The 13,815-nt window shown below is 45.2% G+C and overlaps 1 protein-coding gene across 1 annotated transcript; it reads left to right on the top strand.

Moving 5' to 3' along the window:
• Positions 1-1,954: 1,954 nt before the first annotated feature.
• SMIM17 (small integral membrane protein 17) lies at positions 1,955-12,792 on the top strand. Its single transcript, XM_068529349.1, has 3 exons — positions 1,955-2,090; positions 4,540-4,616; positions 12,682-12,792. Exons 1-3 carry the CDS (start codon positions 1,955-1,957, stop codon positions 12,790-12,792), a joined length of 324 nt encoding a protein of 107 aa, XP_068385450.1.
• The last annotated feature ends 1,023 nt before the right edge of the window (positions 12,793-13,815 follow it).

Below are 13,815 nucleotides of genomic sequence, written 5' to 3'. Positions count from 1 at the left end.
GTGAGGGTGAGGAAGGGGTCAAGTTGCCAACGAAGCCTGCAGAGACTGATGGGGAAGATGGTGGAGCCGGAGTCCCAGGGGACAGGGCGTGCTGGGGGGAGAGGACAGAGGTGTCTGGGGAACGTGTTTGAGTTTGGGTTTCAGGGGCCTGTGAGCCAGCCCTCTCTGTAAGGAAGACCTACATGATGATTGGTGAGGTAGAAGAAAAGAAGATATTCTGCATATTTGTAATTTATATGTTATGTTCTATGAAAAAGCTTCATATCTACTCATGGGTACAAGGACAGCACTGCCTGCCACTGTCTCTCCATTCTTGGGCTCAACGATCATCATTTGCCTGTTTGCTCTGATCCCCTTTTGTCTCTTTATCTCTTTACAGAAGAGTTTTAAAGCAAATCTCAGCCATCCCATCAATACACCCCTGCATACTACAAAAACATCTCTAAAAAATAATAAGACAGATATTTTCTTACCTAGTCATAAGGCCACTTCCACACTCAACAAAACCCTTGAGAAATCCTTGATATTATCGAACACCCAGTCCATAATCAAATTTCCTTGAGTGTCTAAAAAATAATTTTTTTCTTCACAGCAGGTTTCCTTGAATCTGACTCCAAACATGGTCCCCACATACATTTGATTGTTGAGTCGCTAACTTCCCTTTGAATCTAGAGTATGTGCTCTGTGGTTTTAAAATCTGATAAAACAGTTTCTGTTTGCATAAACCTAAGCAAGGAGGACCACACTTACAAAAGCTTTTTCACTCACACCAGGAGAACGTACTCCTTAAAAAAAAATACTATTCACGAGGACAGTCAGTGGGTTATATCATGCAACATGGGTAATACATACAATGTCCTAGAAAAAGAACATGAAACCAGCTTTAGAGTCTCAAGGTAAATGGTTATACGTCAAGTTATTTTAGTTCAGATAGCTTCCTGCAAACAGCCTCCTGAATTTCAAGTTGACAAGATGTAGAATTAGAATATTAAAGAATATTTAATTTAATTTTTTAAAAATAAATTTATTTATTTATTTATTTTTAGCTGCGTTGGGTCTTCATTACTGCACGCAGGCTTTCTCTGGTTGCAGCGAGCGGGGGCTACTCTTCGTTGCGGTGCGCGGGCTTCTCATTGCGGTGGCTTCTCTTGATGCAGAGCACGGGTTTAGGCGCGCTGGCTTCGGTAGTTGTGGCACGCGGGCTCAGTAGTTGTGGCTCGCGGGCTCTAGAGCACAGGCTCAGTAGTTGTGGCGCACGGGCTTAGTTTCTCTACGGCATGTGGGATCTTCCCGGACAAGGGCTCGAACTCGTATCCCCTGCATTGACAGGCGGATTCTTAACCACTGCGCCACCAGGGAAGCCCTAAAGAATATTTAATTTTAAATTGGATTTTTTAACCCTTATTTGGCAAATCCTTCTCCTCCTCCTCCTTCTTCTTAATGACAGCATAGGAGAAAGTCATGCTGTAGGGGGCTGGAGGGAAGAGTAAGGTCCTTCTCTCTGCAGCTACAGGGATTACGGGGGTAACTCTCTTTTCCTAAAGACTTCTAGCTCTATGCTTTGGGTTGTGGAATGTGTGTATGTGTGTGTGTGCGTGCACGCATGCACGCACGTTTGCCTTTACTTTACCACTCTCTGACCCTCACCTCAAAACTCCTTATTCCCTTTCTTGCTTTGTCTCTAGAGCACTTATCATTTGGCATGTTGTCTGTATCTCTCCCCCCACTAGAATGTAAGCCCCAAGAGGGAAAGGAGCTTTGCCTCCCTCACTGCTGTATCTCTGGCACCTAGGCATCATGCCTGGCACAGGGCTGGCACTCTGTAAGTATTTGTTGAGTGACTAAATGTCTGTCTGTCCTCAGGTTCTGAATCCTGTTCCCTGGGAAACCCAACAGAACCCTGGACTGGGGAGAGGAGAAGAAGCCTGCCTTTAAAGTTGAGCCTCCTGGAGAGATGCAGAGTCTCAGGCCTGAGAAGATGCAGGGGCTGCTGTCTCGGGAGGGCAGGGCCTGGGAGAAGCGTGCTGCCTTCACCAAGGACTGGGTGGCTGTGGAGGTTGGGGCCTCCGGCTGTGACAGTGACAAGAAAGGTGAGGGGCAGAGGTCCTGTGTTGGGGGGTGGGGAGGTTGTGGCAGAGCCTAGGGAAAGACACGACTTCATTCCTTTGCTCCTTTCAACACAGTTTTATGGAGCCTTGTGTCAGTCAGCTTTTGCTATGTAACAAGTCAGCCCCAAACTGAGTGGCTTAAAGTAACAGTCATTTAGCTGCTAACGATTCTGTGGGTTGGCAATGTATGTGGCCGCAGGGGACAGTTCTGTTGCCCTTGCCTGTGTCGGCTCCCGCAATGCAGCTGCAGTGAGCTGAAGGGCAGCTGGTTCATCTAAGATGGCCTTACTGGTGTGTCTAGCTGGTTTGATGGTGCTGACTTAAAGCCATGTGTCTCCAGCAGGCTAGCCCAGGCTTATTCTCACGGGGGTGGTTGCAGAGTTCTTGGGACCAGCAAGCGAGGGAAAACCCCAGGTCACAAGCACTTTTTTTGGCCTCTACTGGCAACCCAACTGCTCACGGGCCATTGGTCGAAATAAGCCATATGGTCAAGCTCAGAATCAGTGGGGCAGAGTCGGGAGGGCAGCCCAAGGGTGTGGACGCAGGGAGCAGTGAACAAGCTGGAGGCCACTGGGGGCAAAAATCTATCACAAGCACCTACTATGTGCCAGGCGTTAGGGTCTTGCAGTGAACAAGATGGCCTTTGTAGAGCTCCGATTCTTTTTTTTTTCTTTTAATATTTATTTATTTATTTCTGGCTGCATTCGGTCCTAGTTGCATCATGCGCAATCTTTCATTGCGGCGCGCAGGCTCTCCTGTGGCATGCGGGCTTCTCTCTCGTTGTGGCACGGGGGCTCAGTAGTTGCGGCACGCGGGCTTAGTTGCCCCGCAGCATGTGGGATCTTAGTTCCCAGACCGGGGATCGAACCTGCGTCCCCTGCATTGGAAGGCAGATTCTTAACCACTGGACCACCAGGGAAGTCCCAAGCTCCAATTCTAGAGGAGAAAACAGGCACTAAAGAAAGGAGTTACAAAATAAAGAGAAAGGTCATGTCTGACGAGACCTATGGAGACAGTAAAACAGGATGATTGGTGGGGTGTGACAGTGTGATTGGGGAAGGTGGGAGAAGCACGAGAAGGATCAGTTGTTCCAAAGATGGGGGAACAGCTTCAAGGGCAGCCAGAGCTGCATGTGCAAGGACCCCACACTGGCAGCAAGTTTGCTGTGTTCAAGGAGACCACGGGGAACAGAGCAGGGAGATGGGAGGGAAAAATGATAGAGATCAGCTGGGACCAGTGATGGGGCATCTTGTCAACCTTGGCAAGGAGTTTGCGTGTTACTTGAGTATTGGGAGACCACTGGAAGGTTTTGAAGAGGAGAAGACAGGATCTCATTTGTATTTCAAAAGATTCTTCTAAATCAGTAGTTCTCAACTGGGGGCAATGTTACACCCCCCTCTCCTCCCCAGGCAACATAAGAGATCTTGAATGATCAGAACTGGGGAAATGCTGCTGCCATCTAGTGGGTGGAGGCCAGCAACGCTGCTTAGCGTCCTACAGTGCACAGGACAGAGCCCCCCACCATAAGGATTTCGCAGCCTGAAATGCCAGCAGTGGCCAGGTTGAGAAACTCTGCGTCCAGCTGCGTGTGAGAATGAACCGTAGGATTAGGAGGTCAAGAGTAGAAGCTGGGAGGCCAGTTGGGAGATTCCTGCAACTGTCCAGGCATGGACAGGGGAGGAACAAAGAGATATCAAGGGTGACCCCTGGGATTTTGGCCCAAACATCTGGCAAAGAGTGGTGCCATTTGCTGAGATGGGGACACCTGAAAGGCACCCCCACAGGAGAATGGGGGCTGGACCTTCTACTAGGAAAGGGTCCTTCCTTCCACGGGAGATGAGCAGATCTGGGGCAGAAGTTGTGGGAAATAGAAATGTCAGTTCTGGCAGTGAGGAGGAGGTTTGGGGCTCCCAGCAGGATCTGGGTGCAGAAAGAGTGGAAAATGGCCATCTCTGGTCCAACCCCCAGTTCTATCCAGTTGAGGAGTGAGAAGGATGTTGAGGTTCGAATATGGGGAGATTTCTTCACTGGAGGCTGGAAGCTGGGGAAGCCTTGTTCCTCCTGGTTTAACTCTGTGGCTTTTTCTTCAGCTTTCTCACTCAGTTTTTGCCAGAGGCCTGTAGAGAAGGAACTATTGTACCCATTTGACAGGTGAGGGAATAGAGGCTTAGGTGGTGAATCACATCAGGTGACTCGCTTTAAGTCTACCAGGTAGTTAGTGACAGAAATGGGATCAGAATTCAGGTCTCTCCTTCTCTCCACCCCCACCTGAACCACATGGGCAGTGTGTGTGTGTGTGTGTGTGTGTGTGTGTGTGTGTGTTAGGATATCAGCAGAAGAGGGATGGCAGGCGGGAAGAAAGCAGAACCCATCCAGCTGGCCTGGTCACTCACTCATGACTCCTTTCTCCTCCATTCCCCCCCTCACCCAGACCTACCTTCTCCCGAGACTGGGCATCCCCAGGAGTGGAGCTCGGTGGAGGAAGACGATGAGTCAGAGGACTCCCAGGTAAGCTGGCGATTCCTTCTTCTTTTGATGATGCCCCACTCTGCAGATGTCAGTGGGTTGTCACACTCCCTTCCTCAGCTTGGGATTTCCCTGCCCCACAAAAGTCTGTTTGGGGATGTGAGCCCCAAGAGGTCTCCCATGGGAAACAGGACATATTCCATGGTAGTCAGACATGGAGTGGAGGGTCTCAGGTGGTGGGGGTAACTCCACCCATGTGTACCCTCCAACCCTTCACTCAAAAATCCTTCGTAAATTAACCATTCATTCATCTGCCCTCTCATTTATTCACCCAGGCATTCATCTGTCTACTCACCCATATACCCATCCATCCATCATCCATCCATCCATCCATCCATGTGAGGTCATCTGTCTATTGACTTATTCATCCATCCATCAACCCTCCCAACTACTCACCCTTCTACCTATCCATTCATCCATCTACCCATTGAACATCCACCATCCATTCATCTGTCCTCTGATTCACCCACCCAGCCTTTCATTTGCCTACTCATCCACACACCCATTCCATCCATCCATATATCCAGTTATCTATATACCCAATCATCTGCCCATTCATCCATATGCAACCACTCCATCCATTCAACCCACCCACTCATCCATGCATCTATCCACTCATCTATCTACCCACGTGTTCATCTATCCACTACCTGTTGGCTGTTGGAAGGATGTGGCTACTATTCATCCACCCATATGCCTACTCATCCATCCATCCATCCATCCATCCAACCAACCATCCATCTATCCACTAACTACCTACTGGGTTTTAATCCAAGTACTGTGAATAAAACCAAAAAGAGTTATCAAGCACATTCCTTTCACTGAAATACCTAGTGTTTTCTGTGGGGGGCATAAGACATCAACGTGTGAAATAATAACAGTGGTTCTTTTATTTACATATTTATCTTATACATTAGGAAAAAACCACATAACCGCTCTTGGCAACACATGAGGGTCCCATCTGCCAATCGTATATCAGAAATCCAACTTGGACTGGCTCAAGCCAGGAAAAGGTTTATTGACACAAGGTGGGGGGAGGCAAGCTGAACAACCAACCATGATAGTGTAGAAATAAGTGCTGGCTGCACGTGAGATGGCTCAATGGAAGAAGAAAGTAACTCTGTGGGCCAGGAGGTTTATTCTTGAATACCCAAGAGACACCACACCTGGGAATTTAGTGATGAGTAATTTCCCAGGCAGAGCAGGGGAGGAAACAGCATGTGCAAAGACGGAAGCATGATGTAACAAGGCACATTTGGGGAACACTGGAGTTAGGGGCATAGCAGGGACTGGGATGAGATCATTCATTCAGTCCACAACTATTTGTTGTGCACCTACTATGTGCCAGGCAGTGTTCAAGGCAATGAGGGTGCAACGGTGAATGGGAGAGCAATGGCTCCTGTTTTCATGGGCTCACAGTCACCGAGGTAGACAGACAATCGGCAAAATGAGTAGCTAACCTATACTTCATGCTGGATGGTAATAAGTGCTATGGAGAAAAATTAAGCAGAGTTATGGGCGTACGAGGTGAGGGTAAAGGTTGCTATTTTAAGAAGATTGTTAAGGGAGTCCCCCTGAGAGGGAGCTATTGGAGTACAGACCTGAAGGAGGTGGTGAGTGAGACTGGCAGATACATCTGGTGGGAAGAGGTTCTGGGCAGAGAGGGTACAACAAGTGCAAAGGCCCTGAGGTAGGAGTGCGCCTGGCATGCGTGAGGAACAGCGGGGCTGGGGGGTGTTGGTTGGCTGGAGAAGAGTGGGAGGCAATAGTAGGATATGAGGTCATGGTGGTAATGGGGGTGTATGACGTAGGGTATTGTCAACCATGCTAAAATGTTGGCTTTCACTCTGAGTTGGGTGGCTACTGTAGGGCAGAGAAGGTTCCAGCTTATGTTTCACAGGACCCTCTCGCTGCTGAGTTCCACGCCAAGGAGGTTGGGTGTATCTTTTTTTTTTTTTTAATTTTAAAGAAGGGTTTTTATTTTTATTTATTTATTTATTTGGCCGCGCAGCATGTGGGATCTTAGTTCCCCAACCAGGGATGGAACCCTCACCCCCAGCAGTGGAAGCGCAGAGTCTTAACCACTGGACCGCCAGGGAAGTCCCCGGGTGTATCTTGTAGGCAGTGGGGAGCCTCTGGGGATCTAGGGATCTACAGAAATCACTCTGTTGGCCTCTGTGGAAGGAAGGGAGATTGGTTGAGGCAGAGGGAGAGGCAGAGGTGTAGGAACCAATCAGGAACCTCCAGCTGGTTGGAAGTGATCCAGGTAAGACACGCACCGATGTCGCACGTATTATGGGACTGACATTCTAAGTGGTTCTTGTTATTTTATTTTACCTTTTTTAAAAAAAATTTTTTATTGGAGTAGTGTTGATTTACAATGTTGTGTTAGTTTCAGCTGTACAGCAGAGTGAATCAGTTATACATGTACATATTTTCATTCTTTTTTAGATTCTTTTCCCATATAGGTTATGACAGAATATTGAGTTCCCTGTGCTAGACAGTAGGTCTTTATTAGTTATCTATTTTGTATATGGTATAGTGTGTATGTTAATCCCCAACTCCTAATTTATCCCTCCCCTCCCCTTTCCCCTTTGGTAACCATAAGTTTGTTTTCTACATCTGTGACTCTATTTCTGTTTTGCAAATAAGTTTATTTGCATCATTTTTTTAGATTCCACATATAAGCGATATCATATGATCTTTGTCTTTCTCTGTCTGACTTACTTCACTTAGTATGATCGTCTCCAGGTCCATCCATGTTGCTGCAAATGGCATTATTTCATTCTTTTTTATGGCTGAGTAATATTCCATTGTGTATATGTACCACATCTTCTTTATCTATTCCTCTGTCGATGGACATTTAGGTTGCTTCCATGTCTTGGGTGGTTCTTGTTATTAACTCGACACTCACTAGCTCTCATTATTAATTCATGAGCCCTGTGAAGTAGTTAGTATGATTTCCCTCCCTTTAAGATGAAGCTAGGGTGGGGGAGGTGCCCAGAGACCTCTGTGACATCATTCATTCATCACTCATTCATTCCGTCATGGCTCATTCAACCAGCACTGATGGAGCACAGGCTGGGGCCCGGCAGGGGTGGGCGGTGGGTCCTAACCCAGCTGAGCTGTCTGCATGGACTCAGCCTCCTTCCTGTAGGTGGCCCCCTTCCAAAAAAAAAAAAAAAGAGAAGATCAGGCCATATGGGACCAGAGACCTTTAATATCAATAAGAGGCAGGCTCCACAGCCCTCACCATGGGGCTAGCTCAATTTATTTGATTCTCTTAATAGTTCTTGATGTGGGATCCGTTACAATTGTATTTTACAGATGGGGAAACTAAGGCACAGAGAGGTCAAGTAAACTTTCCCCAGAGCACTCAGCTTGTAAGTGGTAGGGGTGGGATTTGAATCCAGTGCCTTTCTTAACCACTAAAGTATCCTGTCTGTCTGGGGACTTTATCCTCCCCCAAGAGAGGACTGGGGATAAGGGGTGAGGGCTTCTCCCCATCCCACTACTCAGTTATGTCCCTCCACCCCTCAGGCGGGGAGGAGTGAGTGAAGGAATGGAGGGGAGGAAAGGAGTTACTTTCCTGATATTTCTTTTTTTTTTTAATTTATTTTACTTATTTTATTTTTGGCTGCATTGGGTCTTCGTTGCTGTGCATGGGCTTTCTCTAGTTGCGGCGAGCGGAGGCTACTCTTCTTTGTGGTGCGCGGGCTTCTCATTGTGGTGGCTTCTCTTGTTGCGGAGCACGGGCTCTAGGCGCGCGGGCTTCAGTAGTTGTGGCACGTGGGCTCTAGAGTGCAGCCTCAGTAGTTGGGGCGCACGGGCTCAGTACTTGTGGCACATGGACTTAGTTGCTCCGCGGCATGTGGGATCTTCCCAGACCAGGGCTCGAACCCATGTCCCCTGCATTGGCAGACAGATTCCCAACCACTGCACCACCCAGGGAGGCCCCCTGATATTTCTTTTTTTTTTTTTAAGATTTTTTTTTTTGATGTGGACCATTTTTAAAGTCTCTATTGAATTTGTTACAATACTGCCTCTGTTCTATGCCTTGACTTCCTGGCCACAAACCGTGTGGTATCCCAGGTCCCCGACCAGGGATAGAACCCGCACCCCCTGCATTGGAAGGTGAAGTCCTAACCACTGGACTGCCAGGGAAGTCCCCTGACATTTCTAAGACGCAGAAATTCCCACTCTATGGCCCCGGACGTAGGAAAGCAGGGAGGAAAAAATAGTCCCATCACTCCCATACCATAAAATACAAGCATGTGTCACAAATGCAAACCTTCTAAGTATGAGGTAAGGAAAGAAATAGACTTGGTAAAAGTTGCTATAAAAGCAAAACTCATCTACAACATTAGACATCCAGATACTGGTTCCCTTCGAGGTGGGGTAAATGAGGGAGGAAGGGAGCATGAGAGGGGGACATTTTGGGGTGGTGATAATGATCTGCTTCTTCTTCTGGGTGCCAGTTACACGATTCACCTTCCAGAGATTCATCACGCTTGTAGGATACATGCAATTTTCTCTTTGCATATTATACTTCAACAGAATGTTTTTAGAAGGTTGTCCTGTTTCCTTGCAGGCATTTTTTTCCTGGAAGTTGAGACTGAACTAGGATTCTTGTGCAAGGGATTTATTGAGGAAGTGTGTTCTCGGGTGGAACCCGTAAGGGGTGAGGGAGGCTGGGAAGGAGGAGAGGGAGTGAGGCAAATATTATATGGGTTTAACGGAGGTCCAGCTTCAGTCTGATCCCACAGGGAGCTCTGTAGTGTGAATAGTACCAGTCCTTCTCTGAGCCAGTGGGGAGGCTTTTATCTCCCATCGCTGGTTGTGGACAGCTGTCTGGGGTGAGTGTAACCTTCTAGGTAACTCTCTGGAGAGGTGGCTCCTCTTAGCAAAGGGCATTTCTCAGGAGAAAGGGGGCAACCATAAATATAAACCATAAACCATCAAGTTAGCAGCCAACACTCGCAGCAGCTGGAGGAGAAACAAAGAGGAACTAAGTGAGGCACTGACAGGTCCATTACATGTGGTGTCGTGTGCGTGTGTGTATGTGTAAAATTTTTGGATTTCAGATGAGCCATATTCACTACATTTTCTTCTTTTTTAAAACTTTTTTTTTTTTTACATTTTCCTGAATTTATACTCTTGCTTTTTAAAAATGGAGGCATACCTGGGACTTCCTTGGTGGTCCAGTGTTTAAGACTCTGTGCTTCCACTGCAGGAGGCACGGGTTAGATCCCTGGTCGGGGAAATAAGATCCCACATGCTGCGCAGCACAGCCAAAAAAAAAAAAAAAAAAAAATTGAGGCATAAGTATTTCCAATAAAATGCACATATCAGTAAGTGTCGACACACATATATGCTTGTGTAACCAACCTGCCATCATCCTAGAAAATGCCTTCATCTTCCTTTCCAGTCTGACTCACTCCCTCATCCCAGTTCTGATTTCTGGTTGCATAGATTCGTTTTGCCTTCATATAAATAGAGCCCTACGGTAAATGACATATATTTCTTAACCCCCGAAAAAGGAAATTATACCAAGATTATTATTCTGCCATTTGGTGTTTTCACAACAATATCGTCTGGATCACTTTCCATCCTTTTCAAAAATTACGTTTTACAGCTGCCAAATATTCTATACTGCAGTTGTGTCATGCCCATTTCCTCAACAGGTGAATTGTTAGGTTATCCTTGTTTTTGTTGCCACAGGAGAATGAATGTTTATCCAGTTGGCTTCATTTTCTGTAGCGTGGATTATTAGGGACTTCGTAAGATCTCTGAATGTAGATCCACTGAATCAGAAATTCCCAGGGTGGAGCCCAAAATATGTGAAAAACTCCCCCAAGAGGTTTCTGATGCTCTGCCAGGTTTGGGAACTGCTGACGTGGGTTATTCTCTCCAGGTTGTAAAAGGAAGGTTTGAAATGAGGTGGCATCCAATGGGGGAGAGCAAGCTAGAGGGAGGAATTGGTCCTTTCCCGAAGATTAGAGATGTGAATCCCATTAATGGTTTATAACATGCTTTAACATCTCATAGTAGTGTCCCCTTCATTCCTCTCCTTTTACAGAATTTTTTTAATGTTCACCACTGCCTACCTTTCCAGATAACTCATTCATGCCCATTCCCAAAACTTCCCAGATATTTTAATAGCAATTGCATTTAACTCATCGTTATTTTGCAGAATTGTCACCGTTTTAAACATTTTGTCTTCCCATCCTTCGTTGTGGTATGTCTTTTTTTTTTTTTTTTTCTTGGCCGTGCCACGCAGCATGCGGGATCTTAGTCCAGGGATCAAACCCGTGCCCCCTGCAGTGGAAGCACAGAGTCCTAACCACTGGGCCGCCAGGGAACTCCCTGTCTTTCCATTCATTTATTCATTTGAGAAATACTTATAAACTTGGACTCTGGGTCAGGCACTGGAGATACGGCCATGAGCAAACTAAAATCTCTGCCCTCTCTGGACACGGAAGAAAGAGAGCTGCGGAGGGGAGATGGGTGGTCTACCGTGGGGAGGTATTGGGGGATGCTGTTCTATACAGAGTGGTGTGGGAGGGGGTTTCTAAAGATGTGGTGGAAAATGTGGAGCTGGAGGATGTGGCGGAGATATCCAGGCAGGAGAAAGCATAACTGCAAAGGCTTGGAGGTGAGAGTGGCTGGGGCAGAGTGACTTTAGCTTTGGAGGGATCGCTCTGGCTGACGCATACAGAAGAAATTGGGGGTGAGGGGATTGTCAGGATAAGAAACAAGAGTGCCCAGTTTTTAACCCAATTGTTTGGAGTTGGGTTTTTTTTTGGTATTGAGTTGCATGAGTTCTTCATATGTTTTGGATATTAACCTTTCGTCAGATGTATGATTTGCAAATATTTTCTCCCATTCAATGGTTTGCCCTTTTGTTGATAGTTTCCTTTGCTGTGCAGAAGCATTTTTGTTTGAGGTAGTCCCACTTGTTTATTTTTGTTTTTGTTGCCTGTGCTTCTGTTGTCATACAAAAAAAAAAATCATTGCCAAGACCAATATGAAGGAACCGTTGCCTTATGTTTCTTCCATGAGTTTTGTGGTTTTAAGTTTTACATTCAAGTCTTTAGTCCATGTTGAGTTAATATGGCGGTATGGTGTAAGATAGTGGTACAGTTTCCCATAAAATAAACTCTGAAATTGAATTAAAACAAAGAAAGAAACAAGAGTGATGGTGACTTTGACCGGTGTGATGGTACTGGGGGGAGTGGATGGAAGTGGTCAGCGTCTGGATGTATTTGGAAGGTGAAGCCAACAGCATTGGCTGGTGGGTTGGAGGGTGGGTATTGAGAGACAGGAGTCAAGGGTGCCACAGTTGGATGCCTGGAGGGACCTGAGGGGTAGACTGGGGGAAAACTGCAAGAGGAGCTTTTTTGGGGCCAGTGGGGAGGGATATTAGGATATTTGGGACATGTAAAGTTTAAGATGCCCATGAGATATTCAAGTGGAGATGGCAGGTATACAGTGAGATTTATGTCAGGAATTGAAGAGAGGGGTTGGGTCAAGAAAAGCACACACACACGTACATGTGAAGGTCATTAGCGTACAGGTGGTATTTGAAACTGTGAGAATTTATATATCATTTTGAAATTTTCACCACATGTATCATCATTCTGATATTTCCTCTGCTAGGACATAGGTATAGTGCTTACTCTGGTATATTTATATCTGGTCACTTTGTTGTATCCTTTTTTATTTGTTTTTATTGAGGTATAGTTAATTTACAATGTTGTGTTAGTTTCAAGTGTACAGCAAAGTGATTAGTTATACATATACATCAATATTCTTTTTCAGATTCTTTTCCATTATAGGTTATTAGGAGACATTGAGGATAGTTCCCTGTGCTATAGTTTGTAGTTTTTAATTCAAACAGCTTTACAGCTGATACACTGTCTCATTCCCAATCCTGTAATCCCATTTTCTTGCACGTGACAATGGTGGCTCCTCCTCTGATATTTATACGTTTTCTTTTTGTGTGTGTGTGTGTGTGTGTGTGTGTGTGTGTGTGTGTGTGTTTCAGGGCTTTCTGGAGTGGTCAAAAGCTCCGCAACAAATGACCATAGTCTTGGTAGTGTGTGTGCTTTTTTTGTTCCTGGTTTTAACAGGGATGCCTATGATGTTTCACATTTAACTATAAAAGTGGCTATTGTTTAGAAATAGATGCCCTGTGTCATGTTAAGGAAGAGCCCTGATTAAAAATCAGGAATAGGTCTTGAATATTATCAAATGCCTTTTAAACATCCATTGAGATGATTTTTCTTTTGTATTTAACCTTTTTGTGTGATGTTTTGTATTACTGTATTTCACTGACCTTAAGACATCATCGATTGTAAAACACGCATTATTTTGTATACCCCTGAGAAAGAAAAAGAATGCTACTTAAATGTAAGATGCCACCAAGTGGAAGATGCATCCTGACTTCAGAGAAGGTGAACACGTGCAACTTAGGAGTGATGAAACCTGGTAGATTTCTTAATTACAGATCATCTTTGCATTCTTAGGATGGTGGTACAGCAGTCTTTTCAGATATTGAATTCTATTTCTTCATATTTTCTGTAGGATTCTTGCCTCTATCTTCTTATGTAAGACTGGTGCTATCTTTGTTAAGTTTTGGTATCGTGGCTAAGCTTGCATCATAGAAGGACTTGAGTAAAGTTTAACCTTTTGCTGTGCTTTCGAATACTTTTTGTAGCTTGAGAAGTATCAATTCCTTGACATTTTGAAAGAATTCACCAGTAAAGTAATCAGGTCCTAGAGCTATGGAGGGGAAGTTTCAGTGAGTTCTTGGATGGCTTTCTCCATTTCTTCTCATGTTATCAGCTTATGAATACTTTTTACTCCATTATTTTTATGATTTACAGTGTTCTTTTATCCCCTAGGCTATGCTTCATTCCACCGAGCTTTTTCCCCCCAGATGATTAGCTTATTTGTGCATAGTATTTGATAATTAAACAAAATCTTCTCTTTATTTTGTTCTGTCCCCTTTCTGCCTTTCAACTTCTGTTTGTGGTTATTAGATTTGTCAAAGTTTTATCTAGTTTATTATTAATTTTCTGAAGAACCTTCATTAGGATTTATTTATGTCCATTATTTCTCTAGTTTATAATTTGTTTTCCTTTAACATGTATTGGGTTTATTTTTTATTGTTTCTATT

Source organism: Eschrichtius robustus, chromosome 19 (assembly GCF_028021215.1).
Source record: "Eschrichtius robustus isolate mEscRob2 chromosome 19, mEscRob2.pri, whole genome shotgun sequence".
Taxonomy (NCBI): Eukaryota; Metazoa; Chordata; class Mammalia; order Artiodactyla; family Eschrichtiidae; genus Eschrichtius; species Eschrichtius robustus.
Note: the sequence above shows the minus strand (reverse complement) of the source record. Positions and strands in the feature narration are given on the sequence as shown.